This window comes from Pelophylax lessonae (genome assembly GCF_965119305.1).
Source record: "Pelophylax lessonae genome assembly, chromosome: 1".
Classification (NCBI taxonomy): Eukaryota; Metazoa; Chordata; class Amphibia; order Anura; family Ranidae; genus Pelophylax; species Pelophylax lessonae.
Genome location: NC_138768.1, coordinates 217,010,252 through 217,030,808, shown reverse-complemented (window position 1 = coordinate 217,030,808; position 20,557 = coordinate 217,010,252). Strand labels below are relative to the sequence as shown.

At 39.5% G+C, this 20,557-nt stretch overlaps 1 protein-coding gene across 2 annotated transcripts in view; it reads right to left on the bottom strand.

Moving 5' to 3' along the window:
* The window catches only part of KSR2 (kinase suppressor of ras 2), a gene marked incomplete at its 3' end in the record, with an annotated part of 683,082 nt that overhangs the window by 184,731 nt on the left and 477,794 nt on the right, over window positions 1-20,557 (bottom strand). For both annotated transcript variants that reach the window (XM_082252187.1, XM_082252188.1), the window contains exons 11-13: window positions 18,109-18,192; window positions 14,608-14,674; window positions 1,345-1,393 (exon numbers count right to left, since the gene is read on the bottom strand). In XM_082252187.1, coding sequence (XP_082108313.1) covers window positions 1,345-1,393; window positions 14,608-14,674; window positions 18,109-18,192 — 200 coding nt within the window. The remainder of the gene's footprint in view (window positions 1-1,344; window positions 1,394-14,607; window positions 14,675-18,108; window positions 18,193-20,557) is intronic.

Genomic DNA, 20,557 nt, shown 5'->3' with positions numbered 1-20,557 from the left:
GATTCAAGTAGCTCTTAATACTGACACTTTTACAAAGTTATACTACTACTGCACCAAATTAACCACCTTCATTTTGTAGATAAAGAAATTGGGGGTAATTAAGACTATAAGCTGGTGTACAGAGACAGGCAGAATGCCTATCTCTGTACGCTGTGTAGTGGCATATTTGCCGCCACTACCCCCTCCTCCCCTGTTACTGGCTGCTAGGGGGATTACTGGCTTCACAGCCTAAAGCCTCCTTGCAACCACTGATAATACCAGTGGGCAGATCCTTGTGGGGAAGTTGGACAATAGTTAGCCATTAGGCCCACTCTTTCCTTGTGATTGACAGCAGGCAGTGGGTGTATTTTATAGCCAATATCAGGCTGTCTATTGGCTATGGATCTGTCCACTGTCTGCTGTCAATCACAGGGGGAGCAGACCTAATGGATAATTAGTGTCTCAGCTTCCCCATCATGCTCCACCTACCCACCCACAAATCTCCTTGGCAGTGTGGTGTCTGTGTGACAGTTGCCACAGTGAGGAAGGAGCTCAGCTAGAATGGGGACAAAGTGTTTCCACATGCAGTGCTTGCCACTAATTCACATACCGGTTTACAACAGGTGCATGAATATATCACCACACCGACATATGCCATGCAGAGCAACAATGGAATTATAAAGAGTGTCATAGACACTGTTTATGAATTTCCTACATTGTCTTTTGTGCATTTTGAGAACTCAGAACAAGGGTATTGTGAAAGCATTGCTTCAAACAGATTTATACCCAAAATATGTACTTATTAAAACACCTACTGTATACAGTGAGAACAGAACTAAATGGAAAACTGGGGACCTGTTTATCATTGTTTTCACTTCATATTAACACAACTTTCACCCAGTATTAACCAATTTTTCGAATTGAACCTTAAGTGGAGCATCTGTTAAGTCTTAGGTGAAATTTATATGATTCATGGGTGAAAACATTGATCAACAGACCTTTAATATTTAGTATTGGTATAGGAGCAGACCTTTAATAATTAGTATTATGGTATATGAGCTTCTATACCATAATCACTATGGTATAGGAGCTCATATTTACTAATTTATAAAATTATAGTCATGTGCAAAAGGTCAATACTGTCATCTACAACAAGTTTATTTTCATTTGACAGGGATACGTATAATAGCTACTCCATTTTGATAATAATACCTAAATGACTTCTAATTAAGCAGATGCAATACTGTAAGTAATGATGTTCCCATATTTACTAAACAGTACGTTTTGCTACGAATTGTCAGCAATCAGGAAAATAATGGAACATTTTGTTGTTCTCCACCTAATTAAATAGCTTGATTATCTTACCTCAGATGTTGGTTCCACTTCAATTTGAAGTAATGGATTTCCTTCATTACTGGAATAAATAATAAAACATTCAGTTATAATTACTGATATTTGTATGATCTCATAAAATTTGGGAAATTCAAATAAGAGAAACTTAGATAGCCTACTGTCACATAGTAGAGGCTAAAGCATTAACAGCTCTTGTTCAGTAAATGGGAAATTGTGTATTTAAAGTGAAACTTCAGGCTAACCGCTACAGACACAGGAGTAGCTCATACATTATGTCAGGGCCTATAGCTATTCAGAAATCCAACTGCTCTGCTCCAGCTCTCAAGGATTAGCTAAGATAATGCAGAGGTTTTTTTAAGCATCTAGGAGATCAACTGTGTAGACTGTGTCAGAATAGTGGAAAACACACCCCTGAGACCACCTCAGGAAGCCTTTAAGTCTGCCTTAAAGCTGCACATGGTGTTATAGAAGAGTATGATGTAGTCCTTTATTACTCATTCTGAGAAATAATTAAAAGTAACCAAAACAACACCTAAAAAAGGTCCTTTAATTCCAATACAATAAAACATTTTTGCAAGCAGACTGGTTGGTTAAAAGGTAGGTCACACAGCAACCTTTACCATACCAAGCCACATGGCTTTCAACAGGTGGGAGAGAGGGTACCTTGCAGAGCCTACCCCACTTGCAGGGCACCTTGTCCCAATGTTGCAAGCAGCAAGTGCCACCTGGAAACCGATACGATAAACAAACTTATTTGTTACCAGCACACCAAGAATCATTGAAATAATGTCCAAGCATTTATTCAGTAATTACATTACTGGGGTAAAGTGCAATGTTTCGGGGCTACACAGGACTCATTTGTCAGGCATGTTATAAGAGCATGATACAGTGCAAAGAACATTTAAAGTGGAATCCCTCAGTATTGGAGGCCACCCCTGACCTCTTACATGATATGACATCATAAAACTAGCCAAAACAGTCAAATAATGACCCTGTCATATAATACATCCCATATGTGAATGTAATGTCAATAGAAAGGTCCTGGGCCCAGTACATTGAGCAGATGATGCATGGCCAAATAATTATCCTACTTTAGAGTTCTGGATCATGACACAGGGCGGCCGAACCACTGACGCCATGGAAACCCATGATGGCAAGGCACCTGCGCACCATTTGTCAAAACAACAAGTGAGACTTCTGCAAGTTAAATAGGAAGAGCCTGTCGGGGAATGGTCAAAAAAGAGAGAAATTGATAGACCACACCAAGTAACGTGTAATGTGTAGGCAGACAAAAAAACAGTAGGAACAGAACAGCAAAACTGAACAAAAAGAGAGAACCCAGGACATTAATAAAGTTGGGAGATATGGAGAAGGGAAAGAGAGTGGGTTGCAAGAGTGAGAAGGGTAAAAAGCAAGATTAAGATGAAGGCAAGATGAAGAACACTAGTGAGGTAGAGGAAAAAAGGAATAATGAATCAAAATAAATATAAAACATGGGGAAAAATGAAGGGTATGGGGGGTTGGTAGGAAGGGGAAAAGAAGAGAAGAACTGAAGAAGAGTATAGAGGAATGGGAATAAAAGAAAAATGGTTAGATAAAAAGGGGGAAAGATGGTAATTGAAAAGAGGGATGGGGGAGAGATGGGGGAAAAAAAGTAATGGGGAGGGGAAAAAAGGAGGAAAGGGGAAGAGAGGTATTAAGGATATGTGTCCAATATTGACTACCATACTGGGAAGAGTTGTGGTCAAAATCAATAAAAAGGAGAGTCACCAACAGTGTAAATCCAGAAGGCCTCACAATCTGAAAGGATACAATACTGGCCTCCACCTCTCATGAGTTGTTTGCAAAATGCCCCTGAGTTTATGGACCTGATGTTTATTTGTGACAAAAGGTACTGCTACTGGTTTATTCAGGTTGATTTTTTTGCCCTTCTCTGTTTTTGCCAGGGCACCCCTTCTGTGATGCTTCTGTGACATTGAAAGTGCCATTTAGATAGACCAGTACTCTTACCCACATATGTCAATGTGCGTAGGCATCTGTAGCACCCTCTTCTTTATGAAATTTTATAGGATATCTTTGCATTTTTTTTGTCTGGGAACAGGCTGTACCAAAAAGTCTCGAAAGGTTCTATTTCATCTATGCGCCAGTAAGAGTGAAACCTTAAGACTGGGCATTGAGGAACTGTCTGTTCAAAGTATGTAAGGTTGTTGTGTAAATATAGAGGAAAAAAAGAAGACCAACTCAGTACAATAAAATCAATATTCTCTATCTTAATACCCCCAAACAAAACAAAATAAATAAATGCTACACTGCTGTAGATCTTCCACCCTCAAAAATAATACACGTAAGGTTTAGTAATATCCAAGCTGAAAAGCAGCAACGTGAGATAAACTCCTGTGACAGCCCGGTCACTCATTGACATCAGAAAGGCAGCAGGACTAGACGGGATGTCAGGCTATATACTGAGGATTGTGTAATTGAGCTGGGGCGAAGCTGACCAGAGGACTTTTGACAGCTCTGGATATAAAGTGATGCCTGCCTTCCTTTATTCAAAGAAGGCTAGGCAGTCTAGTGATTGGCTTTCCATTTGTCAGAGGAGGTTATAAACACTGAATGGAGCACTGGTGGAAAGATAATTGTTTGGAATAAGAAAATATTGACTGTAATTATTTAGCCTGCAGTTTTTCTGCCTGTGTATTCTTCCCTTCTTGCTGCTGTGCTTCTCCTAGTCCTCTAATTCATTTTATGTGTTGTTGGCTTCTGTGCTCACCTATGGGCGTCACCTGCTATTCTCTGGGTTTATATTTCCTTTCCCTTCCATCACTTCCTGACCAGCCTCCCAGTTTGCTTCCTATATATACAGTACAATACAGTACATGTGCTCAGTCCAGCCCGTGTTGCCTGGGCAACTTCACAGTTCTCTGATCTCGCATATGGTTACTACTACTTTGTGTATCCTGTCTGACTACCTGTGTACCGATTACGGCTTCATCCACTGTCTGTGCTTACTTGACGCCCACCCTGACCTCAGAGTGTTTCCTTGTTTTTTACTTCAGTCTCCTGCTGCCATACTCTGCACATGCTAAGTGGTCTCCGTGTTCTCAGCTGGGCCTACCTGGGGGCCACGACCTAGTTCCAGCTTGCTACAAGTCTATCCTCCCCATCAGGGGCCCTGGTGAAGAAGCAGGCTGGGGTTTAGACTCTGTGCCCTGGGGAACCCTGAGTTGGTGAACTACAAGGGCTTACAACCGAAATGCACTACTATCCACTATAATATATGACTTTCTTGGCACCACTCCTGGTGTCTGTCTCCCACACAGCTGCTGGATGGTTTACAGTATACTATGATCATTTCCCATGAAGAGAACCCTGAATCGGAATCTGGAAGCCCACTTTACCAAGGGGGCCCCCAGATCTTGCCCCCCCCCATGTGAATGGGTATCGGATCCCAACCCATTCACCAAAAAAGTGTAAAAAAAAAAAAAAAATAAACACAAAAGACAGTTTTTGACAAGTCCTTTATTCAAAAATAAAAATAGAAAAATAGTGTCCCTCTCTGTAAATCCATCATCAATCACGACGCCCGCCGCACCCTAAAAATAGGAAAAAATTGAAAGACGCTTCCGCCTCTTCTGAGAAGTTCCCACCGTATGATGCTCTTGAGCTTCGACAGCTCTTTTATAGGCAAGGGGCGGGGCCACTAGGTTATGTCACTGTCCCTTCTGATGTCACGTGACATCATGTGATGTCAAAAGAGGGCGGTGTCCCCTGGTGACGTAATTTGGTGGCCCCGCCCCTTGTCTATAAAAGGGCTAACAAAGCTCAAGAGCGTCATTCCGCGGGTATGCCTCAGAAGAAATGGAAGTGTCTTTCAATGTTTTTCTATTCTACAGGTGCAGTGGGCGTCATGATTGAAGATGAATTTACATTGAGGGACACTATTTTTTTATTTTTATTTTTATTTTTAAATAAAGGACTTGTTAAAAACTGTCTTTTGTGTTTATTCTTTTTGTACACTTTTTTGGTGAATAGGTAGGGGTACGATGTATCCGATACCCATTCACATGGGGGGGCGGATCTGGGGGGCCCCCTTGTTAAAGGGGTCTTCCAGATTCCGATAAGCCCTCCACCCGCAGACCCTCACATTCACAGCCCAGTGTTGGTGGGAAGAGGCCCTTGTCCCCATCAACACGGAGACAAGGTGCTTTAGGGAGCACCCCAAAGCACCTTCCCCATTTTGAGGGCAAGCGGCCTGGTATGGTCGGGAGGGGGGGGGGCGCTCGCTCACACCCCCCCCTTTCCTGGCCTGCCAGGCTGCATGCTCAGGTAAGGGTCTGGTATGGATTTTTTGGGGGGGGGCCATGCCATTTTTTTTTTTCAATTTTGGCGTGGAGCTTCCCCTAAAATCTATACAGGACCCAAAGGGCCTGGTATAGATTTTTTTTTGGGGGGGGGGGGTGCCCACCATGTCGTTTTTTTTTTTTTTATTCTGTCCTAGGGTTCCCCTAAACCACTTAAAAACAGGGAACTTTCACCCCCTTCCTGACTAGACAATTTTCAGCTTCCAGTGCTCATTGGCATCTATGGGAAATATTGGTCAGCTTGGCATGGCACTGCTCCCCATCTTTAACATTGGCGTCTATGTGAAATATTGGTCAGCTTGACATGGCACTTCTTCTTGTCTAACATTGGCGTCTATGGGAAATATTGGTCAGCTTGACATGGCTCTGATCCCTGTCTTTAATATTGGCATCTATGGGAAATCTTGCCAGCTTGACACTGCTCACGAACTATAAGTGACAGGGACACAAAACTTGAGGAGCACTGAGAGGGCACCCAGGACTAAAACATATCCATACATTATAAAAGTGGGGTATAACCTGAACACTTCACTGACTGCACTAAACTAACTCAACTCACTGTCCACGAACTACCTGCCTAATCTATTATAACACACTATACACGGCTGCCGTGTAAGCATCAGCCTTATATAGTGTGGGGGGTGAACTTAGCCCCTGAGCCATGATTGGCTAAATGCACCATGCCTCTGGCTCTGACAGGACATTTTGCTGTGATTGACCAAATCATACAGGTCAGGTGCATGCTTTGGCCAATCATCAATAATTAATTCACTGCACCAGCGCAGTGCATTACGGGGCGCTCATCAGCAGGCAAACTTCCCGCGAACGCCCTATTTGTTCGTATGTTTGGCAAGCACACGGACAGCTGATGTTTGAGTCGAACTTACGTTCGACTCGAATATCAAGCCCATCCCTAATCACTATAATCTGCTTAGAACATGTTACAAAAGCACCATATGTAATTGTTGTTGAACTAAGGCTGCAGTGGATTTTATTGTGTTTCTAGTTTGAGCTAAAGACTCACAGTTTTTATTACAAATCTGTTCATGTTGCTTCATAGCATAATAATTTGAGGCACATCCAACACAGCTTATGAAAAAGCAGCTTTACTATTTAGAGAAGATGGACATAATTACTGGCTTTAGACAGGTGTATGAAGGAATACTGCTGGCTAACTCAAGGTATAATAAGTACTGTACACCTAATTTATGGAACATGTTTATTTCTTATCTTGCTATATTTTTTCTATTACTGGTCACTTGAACAAGAAATGACACATTCCTATAAGATGAACTTCTGTAATGTCTGTTGTATAAAAATGTTTATGCATTTTAAAGAGTTTCTTCCCACATAACTCATATGAATATTTCAATTGAAATAGGGACAAATATTATTTGGACATGTATGAAAGTGTGTCACAAATTTTAACAAGCAAAAAAAAAAAAAAAAAATGTTGATAAATATCTAACATCAGTTATGTTAGATATATACTGTGTAAACTGTATATATACACACACCAGCCACTTTATTATGTATACCTTGCTGGTACCAACTTGGACCCCCTTTTGCCTTCAGAGCTGCCCTAATTCTTCTAGCATAGATTCAACGAGGTGTTGAAAACATTTCTCAGAGATTTTGGTCCATATTGGCATGAAAGCAATCTCTGCCTATTCTCCTCTGACCTCTGACATCAACAAGGCATTTTTTGTCCACACAAGACCCGCTTACTGGATATTTTATCTTTTTCGGATCATTCTCTGTAAACGCTAGAGGTGGTTGTGCGTGAAATCCCAGTAGATCAGCAGTTTTTGAAATACTCAGACTAGCCTGTTTGGCGCCAAAAACCATGCCACGTTCAAATTCACCTAAATCGCCTTTCTTTCCCATTCTGACGCTTGGTTTGAACTTCTTCACCATTTCTAGATGCCTACACATGTCTAGATTGAGGTGTTGCCATGTGATTTGCTAATTAGCAATTTGTGTTACCAAGCAATTGAACAGGTGTACCTAATTACCTGGCCGGTGAGTATGTGTATATATATATATATATATATATATATATAGTATAGTTTATACAAACAATGGAAAAAAGAGAGGGAGGCCCTAACTTTAAGAGTTTACATTTGAAGGGGGCAGGTGTGTGATACATAAGGATGTGGTTTTTATTACAATACATACATATAAAAGCTCATCTAGTTATACAACACCATTTTGTATGGAAGTTAATGAACAAGTAAAAACCTGATAGAAAGTAAACTGATCTGAACACCAAGTGAATCCGCTGATCAGCAAATTGCAACTATTTTGGCTCTTGAATTTATACATGGTGATATGTCCAATTTTCAGGAAATCATATAATTTAGCAAGAACTGTTCTTCTTTTTGATTATTATTACATTTAATAGAAACATTGAGAAATTGGTCACACTCATCCCTGTTTGTAACATTGCCCTCACACAATCTGCTCTAATAAGATTGTATAAATACTGCTTTGACAAATAATAGTGTATTGCATTTTATTTATTTGTAATTAATTATGTTATGAAAAAACCCTAAAACAATCACATGAATTACTTCTCTATTTTCTTTATATTTTGAATTCTTGGAATGAAACTAGATGCAAATAAATACTTGACAGAATCAAGAGCTGCAGATATTGCCAATTCATTTTCTTTTTCCTGTTTATACAGCTGCCACACTGCTCCCTGCCGGAGGATTAATTTATGTCTGTTATTTTATTTCATCTCTGAAGCTAAACACTAAATCTCCTTTTATACTTCATCATTAGCTGATAAGATGGACATGCAGCTTTTAAACATATTTATAGTATCCGGGACTGGAACTGCTTGTGGGTAGGTGCAGCATGGTGCTGCGGCAGAAAACACTCAGTACCAGTGCACAAAAACAGAAATATATTGTAACTGAAGTTCAGCAATACAGGCTAGGCCCGGTGGCAAGGCAACCTGACTAGAAACATTCACAGTATGTAACAGTGATGTGTCCGGAGAAGTAGATCTCAGATATGCTGACACCGTCTGTCTGAAGGGGTGGGATGCGATCTGGCTAGCCCGTACCTGAGTGGGGAGGCTTCAAGAAAGGATGGTGTATCAATGCACTTTCCCTACTCCTCCAGAACTCCTCCCTGATGCTAAGCACTTTTCCTGCTAGATGGGTGTCCTGTCCCTATTCTAGCCACACACAAAATACTCGCCAAACCCGGGAGCCAGGGTCTTAAATAGACTCTGTATGACCCAAGATGGCCACCAAAGAATTCAGCATCGACCAAATAAACACAATGGGAGGTGACTGCATCAGGACAGACAAAAGGAGCATAGGAATAGGGCAACCAAAAGCTGTGCTAGTAATATAATTTTAACCATGGTGGTCTGTAAGGGTTATAGTCTTCTCCTGGCGGGGGAAGCTGATCCCCGCTGGGAGAAGACAGTGATTATCGCTAGTGATAATCACAGGAGAATCCGGCAGGCTGTCTGTACCCTAGTTTATTGATCAATCAACTTTGTACATTCAGCATGCCCATTAACAGTTTGAATCTTTGTCGGTTCTTGCTGACAATGTTTGGTCAGCCACAAATGAGGTGGCTATAGGAACCCCCTGCTAGGACACTGTATTATGACAGAGGGACTGGCGGCTGTCAAAATACACTGATCAGCACCTGCAGGTGACTAACTGCAGCCGCTGATGAACAAAAGTTTTCCAGCATGTATCTCTCACAGAAATCGATGAAACGATTGATTTCTGTAAAGCGGGGACAACCACACACTTATCTGAATTTGGCCAGTCCCTGCTGAACCAGTCACTGTATAGCCAACCAATCTTCAGGAGATTTTGGAAATATAAATTATGAATTGATTTTAGACAGTTATATTAAAAGTATTATAAAAGTTAATTTATTAAAGTGATTGTAAATGATCGTCTTGTAAAACAACCCATTCAGTTTAAAATATAAATAAAAGATAAAACCTTTGTGTATAGATATAAAAGAAACATTATAAACACCTTTTTTTAAAAAAAAAAATGTATACAGGTGCATCTTAGAAAATTAGAATATCATCAAAAAGTTAATTTATTTCGGGAATTCAATTCAGAAAGTGAATCTCAAATTTTATATAGATGCGTTATACACAAAGTGATATCATTTAAGCATTTCTTTCTTTTAATTTTGGTGATTATGCTTTACAGCTAGTGAAAAGCCAGCAATTTAGTATCTCAGAAAATGTTAATATTACATAGGACCAATAAAAAAAAGGATTTTTAATACAGAAATGTTGGGGCTTACTGAAAAGTATGTTCATGTACAATATAGTCTGCACTTAATACTTGGTCGGGGCTCCTTTGGCATGAACTTCTGCATCAATGCGGCATGGCATGGAGGCGATCAGACTTTAGCACTGCTGAGGTGTTATGGAAGTCCAGGTTGCTTTGATAGCGGCCTTTAGCTCGTCTGCATTGTTGGGTCTGGTGTCTCTCATCTTCCTCTTGACAATATCCTACAGGTTCTCTATGGGGTTTAGGTCAGGCAAGTTTGTTGGCCAATCAAGCACAGTGATACCATGATCATTAAAGTGTTACTAAACCCACAACAGTAAAATCTGTCTGTAGATGCAGGATATCATGCTTGTTATACTCACTGGGTAACTTAGATATAAGTAACACTCTGAGATTCCAGAGTTCTCGTATATACGAAGAAAAAGAGGGCTTGGCTATACCAATTTGTTTGGGACTTTTAAGGTACCAATAAAGAAAATTTGGATAAAGACAAAAGACATATAAAAAAAATTATACATTTTATTCACAACTTTAAAAGATTCATCTCATTAGACGTTTTTTAGGATGAATGTTGGCAGACAAAGAGACATACAAAAAACATAAACAGAAAAAACATATATCTATAAACAGTGGAATATATCACATAGTTGAATATTGTTGTATGTATAGAGTCAAATGGCTGGTAATTGCTCAGAGTGAACAAGCAAAGGATTCGTCCACTAGGGCAAGAAACAGCGCCCGCCCGACATGTTTCACCACAAAGGCTTCTTCAGGGGCATAGCATACAGTATATTGCAGGTTATATTGCTATATGATACATAAAACAGAAACAAAAACAGAAAAAGAGAAAATATTTTAGCAACAAACCAACATCAGAAACATTTGTATTGCTTAAGGTGGTGCATGCCAAAGGTCGTGCAAGTGTCCAGGGGAACAAAGTTTCCTCTACTGCTAGGGGGACCCCAGACACCAAGGGGAAACACCGAAGCGTAATGCGCATGCAAGACAACCAGGGGTGAAATTCATACTGGGGGGGGGACGGATGCGGGAGCAGATATTAATGGATAGAATCATATAGGTGTATAATAGAAGCCTAACATAAGATGTTTGAAACTGCATGCAATATGCAGAAAAGTCTAAACAAAGGGCATATTATACCTCAAGAAGAATAGTAGAACATCTTCATATAATATAGATATAGAGGTATTTAGGATGTTTATTAGGAGTGGTGGGGAATGCGGTTGTGCACCGTCTGTTGCTCAGGTAGTTTCTCCGTACGGTAATTTATAATAGCATTATCTAAAATAGCAATATCAAGGAAAAAATAGGGAATGAGTGAAGAGAAACTTGGTACTTGGAGCCTTTTCTCTTCACTCATTCCCTACTTTGTTTTCTATGATCCTATGGATCCAATCTAATGGCTTTTTCCTTGATATTGCTATTTTAGATAATGCTATTATAAATTACCGTACGGAGAAACTACCTGAGCAACAGACGGTGCACAACCGCATTCCCCACCACTCCTAATAAACATCCTAAATACCTCTATATCTATATTATATGAAGATGTTCTACTATTCTTCTTGAGGTATAATATGCCCTTTGTTTAGACTTTTCTGCATATTGCATGCAGTTTCAAACATCTTATGTTAGGCTTCTATTATACACCTATATGATTCTATCCATTAATATCTGCTCCCGCATCCGTCCCCCCCCCAGTATGAATTTCACCCCTGGTTGTCTTGCATGCGCATTACGCTTCGGTGTTTCCCCTTGGTGTCTGGGGTCCCCCTAGCAGTAGAGGAAACTTTGTTCCCCTGGACACTTGCACGACCTTTGGCATGCACCACCTTAAGCAATACAAATGTTTCTGATGTTGGTTTGTTGCTAACATATTTTCTCTTTTTCTGTTTTTGTTTCTGTTTTATGTATCATATAGCAATATAACCTGCAATATACTGTATGCTATGCCCCTGAAGAAGCCTTTGTGGTGAAACATGTCGGGCGGGCGCTGTTTCTTGCCCTAGTGGACGAATCCTTTGCTTGTTCACTCTGAGCAATTACCAGCCATTTGACTCTATACATACAACAATATCCAACTATGTGATATATTCCACTGTTTATAGATATATGGTTTTTCTGTTTATGTTTTTTGTATGTCTCTTTGTCTGCCAACATTCATCCTAAAAAACGTCTAATGAGATGAATCTTTTAAAGTTGTGAATAAAATGTATAATTTTTTTTATATGTCTTTTGTCTTTATCCAAATTTTCTTTATTGGTACCTTAAAAGTCCCAAACAAATTGGTATAGCCAAGCCCTCTTTTTCCTCGTATATACGAGAACTCTGGAATCTCAGAGTGTTACTTATATCTAAGTACAGGGATGTTGGTACCGGATATTCTAAATATATCTAAAATCAATTTATGTTTGACACACCTTAAACTTTTTGAATCACTGGGTAACTTAAGTAATTAATCCTCTGCATTGTGTAAAAAGGCTGTGTGATCCTGTATGCACAGATCCTCCCCCTCCTGCAAGTTCACTCTGTACAAGTCCAGATAAGCACTGTATGTGTAGTTCAGTGTAGGTCACATGGTATCACATAGCATACATCAAGCATTTGGGTGTGTATACAGATCCTAAATGACAACTAAGTCCCTCCCTCCTCCTCCATGCCCAGTAATTTAAAAAAGAACCCAGCGGTGGGATGTCACATCTTGATTTGTGGATGATCCACCTCCCATAAAAGCATGAGGACACAGGCTGTAGTGGATTTCAAGAGGCAGTGATTCCATAAAGGAGATAACATCACTGTACTGTACATGTTCTTGCAGGGTTCTTTTTTGACTTCTCAACAGCATCAGTTACAGCCTGCATCGTGCATATTGAGGTCAAAGATATTTCTAAACTTTAAAAAATACATTTATTTCCCAATTTCTAAACTCATAAATAATACAGATCAAGCAAAACATGTGGTATGTCTTATTTTCTTCATATTTTTGATCCTTCTTTTTCTCTCTCTGTGCCTTTCCTCTTTCTCTCTCTCTCTCTCTCTCTCTCTCTCTCTCTCTCTCTCTCTCCCTCTCTGTCATCCTCATCCCACCTGGCAACTAACACCCACCCCCTGCCATCCTCTTCCTCATCACTCCTGGCAACCCACTAATACCTTGTTAACACCCACCCCCTGCCATCCTCTGTGTTTTCCCTCTGTGTGCTATCGTGGCTGTGGTGAACCAGGTATACATGCTCATATTTGGTGGGCATGCCTGCTCGTGAAGCTATTTTGGGTTGAAATTTTTAAGATGTTCTCAACGCTGCTTAAACAATAGAGCCTAACTCAGCTGTCGCTCTATTGAATCACTATTCTCTTTAACTAACCAGAGCACAGACAAAGCTGCTACAGCAATTTATGACTGCCTCTAAACAAACCATAGCAATGGCCTGGAAGACCGCAACACTTTGTATACTTGAGACCAAAAGTAGGATGACCCAAGCAATGATTCATAGCAAAATAGAGGCCACCATATTAGAAAATATTCCCAAACATCCTAAGATCTGGCAACCATGGATCGACAATTTTCTACTGTCCGGATTTGATGCCTCCTCCCTTGAGCCCTGATGCTTGAGACCTATTCAGAATTATTATATGTACCTGGGACATGACCGGAGTGACTGACCCTCTTCTCTTCTCTTCTTCTCACCGCTTACCCCATACTTTCCTCTCTCTTTTTCTTTATATGCCTTAAGGGGGTTTTCCCCTTGTCTATTTTATGCCTTATACACTAGATACCCCAATTGCAATATATTTCCAAATCTATGGACTTATTTAACGTGTGTGTTTTCGGAGGGCTTGAACCTCCTTTTCAGTTCTACCTAAAACTGATAACTACTTTCTGTTACTGTAAGTGCTTTCAGCTCTACTGTTTTGCACATACTGCAATTTCTCCAATAAAAATATACTGAACGAGAAAAACACTAATAGTTAAAGACCTAAACAAGCCAATACTTTTTCATTTTTGATAGACTTTCTTTTTGTTTTGTTGCAGTCTGTGTCTGACCAGGAAATTTGCCAGGAAATTTACATAAGATGCTTTCAGTACCTATCCAACTCTGTCTAAAACAGAAAAATAAGTTTTCACTGAAAAAGTTTAAGTGCCTTAAATCTAATAAAACATAAAATGACAGATTTAAAATGTATTAATGCTTCCTAATCCCTCTGTTCATTTAATGTTTTAAAGAAATTCAAAACACATGTTTAATCTTTTTGATAGGAAAAACAAAAAGTTATATGACGTGATGTTTTTAACATTTTGCTTGGTAGTAAATTGTGCCTATCAGCCAAATATCAGTTGATTTAGGATCGCAAACCAGCTTTTCCACAAACTTGCATTAACGCTGGCTTTTAAGACATGCTACAAACAAAATGCTTTATATACAAAGATTTTGTGCTAGCTTTCTCTTCTGTATCGATCTGTAGGACGTCATCAAGCATGCATTGTCACATCAGTCAGGAGGTAAAGAATGCTTTATTCATGTCTTTGTTGCAGAAGAGGTTTTTTTATTTTTTCAGGTAAAGTATGAACCCTTATTAACTGAATACAGCGTATAGGAGAAAGGATCACATACCCTGTATTAGAAGTCACTGGATGAAGGATTACTTGGGGTGCTCGGGGAGGGACTTCAGGCACAACATCTACAAATAAAAAAGAAGAATACAAAATAAAGAGATACTAAAAAGTTTAATACATTTAAGAATCATAGCATTACACAGGTTCTCCAATTATCTATAATTTTTGTTACCTGCCTGTAGAAGAGGATACAAGCTTACATATGACATTTAACTCTTCTTGCGTATCCTTCTGCTGAGCTCTGGGATGTCAATCCTTCCATTACCTACCGCAACCTTCTTAACCGCTTGCCGACTGCTCACAGTATATTTACTGCGGCAGTCAGCCCCTCACAGGCAGAGTGACGTAGGTCTACGTCGCTCGCCTGTGAGGCTTTGGGGAGCGAGCGCGCGCCCGCGGAGGCGCGCTCCCGCTCCTGCGCGGTCACGGACCCCCCCGCGCATGTGACCAGCGGACCCGATGTCCGCCGGTCACTCGGCGATCGGCGGGGGAGAGGGAGAATGTCAGTCAGCTTGTGTAAACAAGCCACCTGTCATTCTCCTCGCTGTAAAGACACCGATCACACGGATCTAGTATGTAGATCCGTTGATCAGTGTCCTTACAGCTCAAGCCACAGCCAATCACAGTAGAAAGCAGGCCCCTAGGGACACACACAGCCCCTCCCTCCCAAATAAAGTTAACCCCTTCACTACCAGTGTATTTTTACAGTAACAGTGCATATATATAGCACTGATTAGTGTAGAAATGTCACTGGTAACCCCAAAAGTGTCAAAAATGTCAGTCAAGGGTCCGATCTGTCCGCCCCAATGTCGCAGTACCGCAAAAAAATTGCAGATCGCCGCCATTACACGTTAAAAAAAAACAACAAAAATGACAAAAATCTTTTCCTTTGTTAGTAAACGCGATAACTTTTGCGCAAACCAATCAAAATACACTTTTTGCGATTTTTTTTACCAAACATAGGTAGCATAAAACAAATTGGCCGAAAATGTTAAAAAATTTTGATTTTTACATTTTTTTGGGGGAATTTTATATAAAAAAATGTGAAAAATATTGTTGTTTTTGCAAAATGTACGCTCTTTTTTTGTTTATAGCACAAAAAGTAAAAATCGCACGGGTGATCAAATACCACCAAAAGAAAGCTCTATGTGGGAAAAAAAGGACGTCAAATTCGTTTAGGTACAGCGTCGCACGACCGCGCAATTGTCCGTTAAAGTCACGCAGTGCCGAATCGCAAAATACCCCCTGGTCGTTAAGCAGGAAAATCCTCCGGGGCTTAAGTGGTTAAAGACCTCCTTAAAGACCGAGCTAGTCATTAGGCATTATGTTCTCTAGGAACCACTAGGGTCAGATTTTAGTCGGAGAGGATTCACAACTTTATATGTGTCAAGACTCATTCTCAATGTGTACACATTCCTCCCAATATAGCCACCCATAGCGGTATTTCAAAGGTGCATTGGGATATACTATAATAACTGCAATACACAGTGTCTAAGTGGTTAGCACTTCTGTCTAAAAGCACTAGGATTGTTGGTTTGAATCCCAACCATAGCACTACCTGCTTGAAGTTTGCATGTTCTCCCTGTGCCTGTGTGAGTTTCCTCCAACATCCCAAAGAAATGCTGGTAAGTAAATTGGCCCTAGTATGTGTATGTAAGAATGTGAGTTAGAGACATTAGATTTTAAGCTCCTTGAGGGCAGGGACTGGTGTGAATGTACAATATACAGTATATGTAAAGCACTGTGTAAATTGATGGCTCTATATAAGTTCTTGCAATAAATAAAAACTATAATAACTGCAGTTACATGTGTTCGCAGCGGCAGACTCCAGCAGGGCCATTCGTTTACCCAGTAAGTCTGTAGGAGGTGTACTGACAAGGTTTCTGCTTGTTAGGCATCACAGTGCCTGATGGCCGGACTTTTCGGGCAGCTACAGCAGATGATGACAGTAACATGTTAGAAGCATTGCCACTCAACTCCCCTCTCATGAGCAGAGAATAGGAGTAGGGCTCTCTTAAACACAAACTAAAACAAAAAGAGCATAACTGGCATGAACATTCAAAATACTTTACCTAATGAGTTTAGACATGAACACTAAAGCCCACAATCTTTGAAAAGCAATGTTCAAGCATATATAGTAAAATGTTATTTATTTAAAGAATGTGGATTCGATTTTTCTAAAGTCATTATTCGTTCTCATAGTAAATACTGTAGAGATTACATGACTTATTAGAACTCTGTATATATGACAGAATACTTTGGCAGCACAGGTCTGACCTATATGAGACATGGCCCTGTGACTTGGTGAGCTCTCACACTATGTTAAGGTGCTAGTTGAACACTAGTGCATTATTTATGCTTGGCAATAAACATTAAGGCAGATTTTCCCATAGCCTGCTCCTATTTCAGTATGACACTGATTAGCTTATTGCATTGTCTGTGCTATTTCAGTGTGTACCAGTAAAATATGCTAAGTTTCTGCCATAAAACATCAAATTAGACTATGAGTTAGATGACTACACTTGCAATGTCTAAGTTATTAGTAACAACACATTTTATTGATTTAATGAGCTATAAAGTTAAAAATAATAGTCCTTAAAAAGGTTAACTAAAAAGCAGAATTATTGCAATACTTTCAATTCAGCGCTGTCCCCCAAAGAACTTATTTTCCGCCACTAGATGTCATCAGTCTTCTGGGTTGAATGACAGCCAGCATAATTCAACCTGTTTCTTTTAAGCCTAGGCTGTCATAGACCCATCCTTAGCCTGTGACTGGACAGTGAAGGAGATGCAGCATGGTCCTCAGCTTTTCTCTCTTCCACTCTGCTTTCTACTTTTATTAGCATGTCTCTTGCCAGCAGATTCATTTATTGGCTCTTTGTCCTGCCTCTTTCTCGCCATTTGTGAGCTCTGCAGTATGGGGACTATAACAGGTTGGTCCTAAGACAAATTCAAGTACTTATGCAAAATACATTTAAAAAATGTAAACCCAGACTTTTCCATTGTGTTACTATATTTGTTATTCATCTCCGTTATACCAAGCGATGAAAAAAAAATACAGTATTTTGCAAAAAAATTATGTATTAATGACTATAGATCTCTGTCTGTGCATTTTATATCTGCCCAGATTTCAGCTTTGATATCATGCTACTAAACAATTACACAAACACACATGTAGCTGATTTGAAAAGATTTGTAATATATAACTGGTGTACCTTTGCAAGCTTGGTTCCAGAAAAACACTAAACATATCAAACGTGAAGGCAGGAGTTCCTAAGCAGAAGCATGGGATGTAACTGTACATGACACATTCAAGGCATGCCATTGAAATATTGATCAAAAGCAACACAGAGATGAAAGGATAAAGAATGAAGTGAAGGGTCCTGATGTGTGGCTGACCTGTACCTAAGTTAACAATATCACCTGCCACAGGTTTCCAGAACATTACATTCTATGGTTAAAGGAAGACCATCTAAAGCTTCTTGGATAATAACCCTACCTGGAAATATGAACTGCTGTTTATACTTGTAGTAATGAGAACCTTGCAGCAAAGAGGGACACGGATGAGTCGTACTGTTGGACCCTATAAGAAATTATAAAACAGAGAGATTTTATTCATAAAGCATATCCTGCTCTACTACCTCAAAAGTGTGGTAACGTTCTCAGTATCTTTAAAAAATAGCTTTGCATGTGAAACAGAAAACCAATATACGGATTAAACTTCCAAATCACCTGGCAAATTAGCACTATATTTAGCAATTATGAGACAAACAGTTCTGCTAAATTCAGCATTTACCAGAAGACAAACTGTAGGAAAAGAAAGCTCGCGAACACAATCTGGTTGTAAAAACATTTTTGTGTGCCCATATTTATTAATGCAGGTTATCAAATTATAGAGCTGATTAATCTTTATGTCAATGTTCATTTGCAAGGTTAAATCATGCCTTCATGCTTTCCATTATCCCAGGGTAAGTTATGGCCACTAAAAAGGGCCTTCTTCCTATCCCTAGGCACTGGAGATTCACAACAATCCCAGACGTTTGATAATGGGTGAATGAACTCAGTCACATTATGTGGAATTAACAGCTAAAATACATGATCAGCACTCACACTTCATGAAAACATTGAGCATTTGGATAGATTTCTCTACCTCTTCACATCTTTAGCATTTCCTACGATTTGCATAGCATTTTCACTGCAACAGAATTGGTGCTATTGAGCCAGCCCCTAACTAGACAACCTTCCCTTACCTTATTTCCCCTCTGTTCTTCATTGCTCGTTGTTTAATTCCCCACTTATTCATGGTAGAAGAGACAGTTGGCTCCCTATCTCTATCAAGTACTGTGATCACGTGACCTACTTGTAATTGCTTGACTGACCCAGTGTGTCATTTAATAATTGTGTGTAATTTGTATTTTGCTCTCTGTTAACCTCTGATGGGTATTTGCTGTAATCTTCACAAGGGGTGACTTAGCTTTTACCCCTATGCACTCATTTTCCTTATTTCTTGTGTGTATGCATCTAAGCTTGAAAAATCCTTAAGCTTTATTATTTAAAAAAAAAAAACTGTCCTCTTTCCTGTTCTCTCTCCCACCTCTTCCACCTTTGCTGCCTTCTCTTCCTACATTTCCCCACATCTTCTTTCTTGGTTGACCGTCTTGGTCTACCTGCCCCATACGAATGATGTGACTCTTGACATCAAGACTCATTGAGCTGATTTAATATTCTTTGCAGGGGTTTAGAGTACGCTCCAGAAACAATGTCACATCTTTACCCTTTGCTCTACAGTGCTTATTGGATATTAATTTGACATCACGTTGATCCATGTATTTTGGCTTATTATCTTTGTACCTGCAATGCGGAATGTTTGATGTGTACCACAGGTTCAAATTATTAAATATATTGAAATAGGAAAAATAATCATGTCTGTACATCAACAGGTAAAGAAGGCCTATGTTCTTCTTTTACATTAAACCATATGAGTTTAAAGTAGCACTGTGGTCAGGTTACAGACATTAACATATATTTATACTCATAGTAAATAAACTTTAAACAGGTGCTTACTGACCTCTGTAGCTGTAGACACTGTGGAGAGGTTTATCTTCCAAGTTTAAAGAAAACACTTTTATATCTGAAAAGCCTGTGGTTTCTCAGCAATGCCCTGCTGTTATTCAAATTTCATTGCTCAGCAATCAGTAGCTCAAGATCTCATTAGCAATCCTCCATTCCCTACTGCAGCCAAACTGAGAGGTCTACTCTCCCCTTCCCCAAAACACACACACACACACACTAATCTTTTATAAAACTAGTCAAAAGATCACCAGTTCTACGGATTTTCCTCTGCCACAGAGCAATGTGAAGAATAACTGAAGAGAGGACCCATTGTATGTAGATTTTTCATTATGTGGAAAACTCCATTCATCAGTTGTGAGAGGGGGCTACAACAGTATGACCTATCAGCAGCGACATACTGAATTTGGTTGCGAATATAATCATTTATATCAATAGAACTTTTTTTTTATGTCATTAGAATAGAAGTTAATCCCCATTTTATGTATTTTCTTGTTTGCATATGAAAACTAGTTTTCCAGTTTTCTTATAGAAGGACACACTTAAACAGACTTAGCTTATGATCACATTTTTATAATAATTTAAATCAGTGAAAACGTTCTGAAAAGCTTTTGAGCCAAAAAATAAACATTGCAGCAGATGGAAGCTTTATCCCAGCAGCAAAATGATAAACCATATAAAATGATAAAATATAAACACGTCTGCTCAACCCAAGCCAACATTTTATACTAAAACTAATATATTTTAGGAGATGTATACTCCGCAGGACACACAGCAGTATTACCATTCAGATTATGGGTTAGATTGTTAGTTTATTTCTTTTAGGTCATGGGGATAAAATTGAACTGCAGAGAAAATGTTTCTTAAAATTTTTCCAA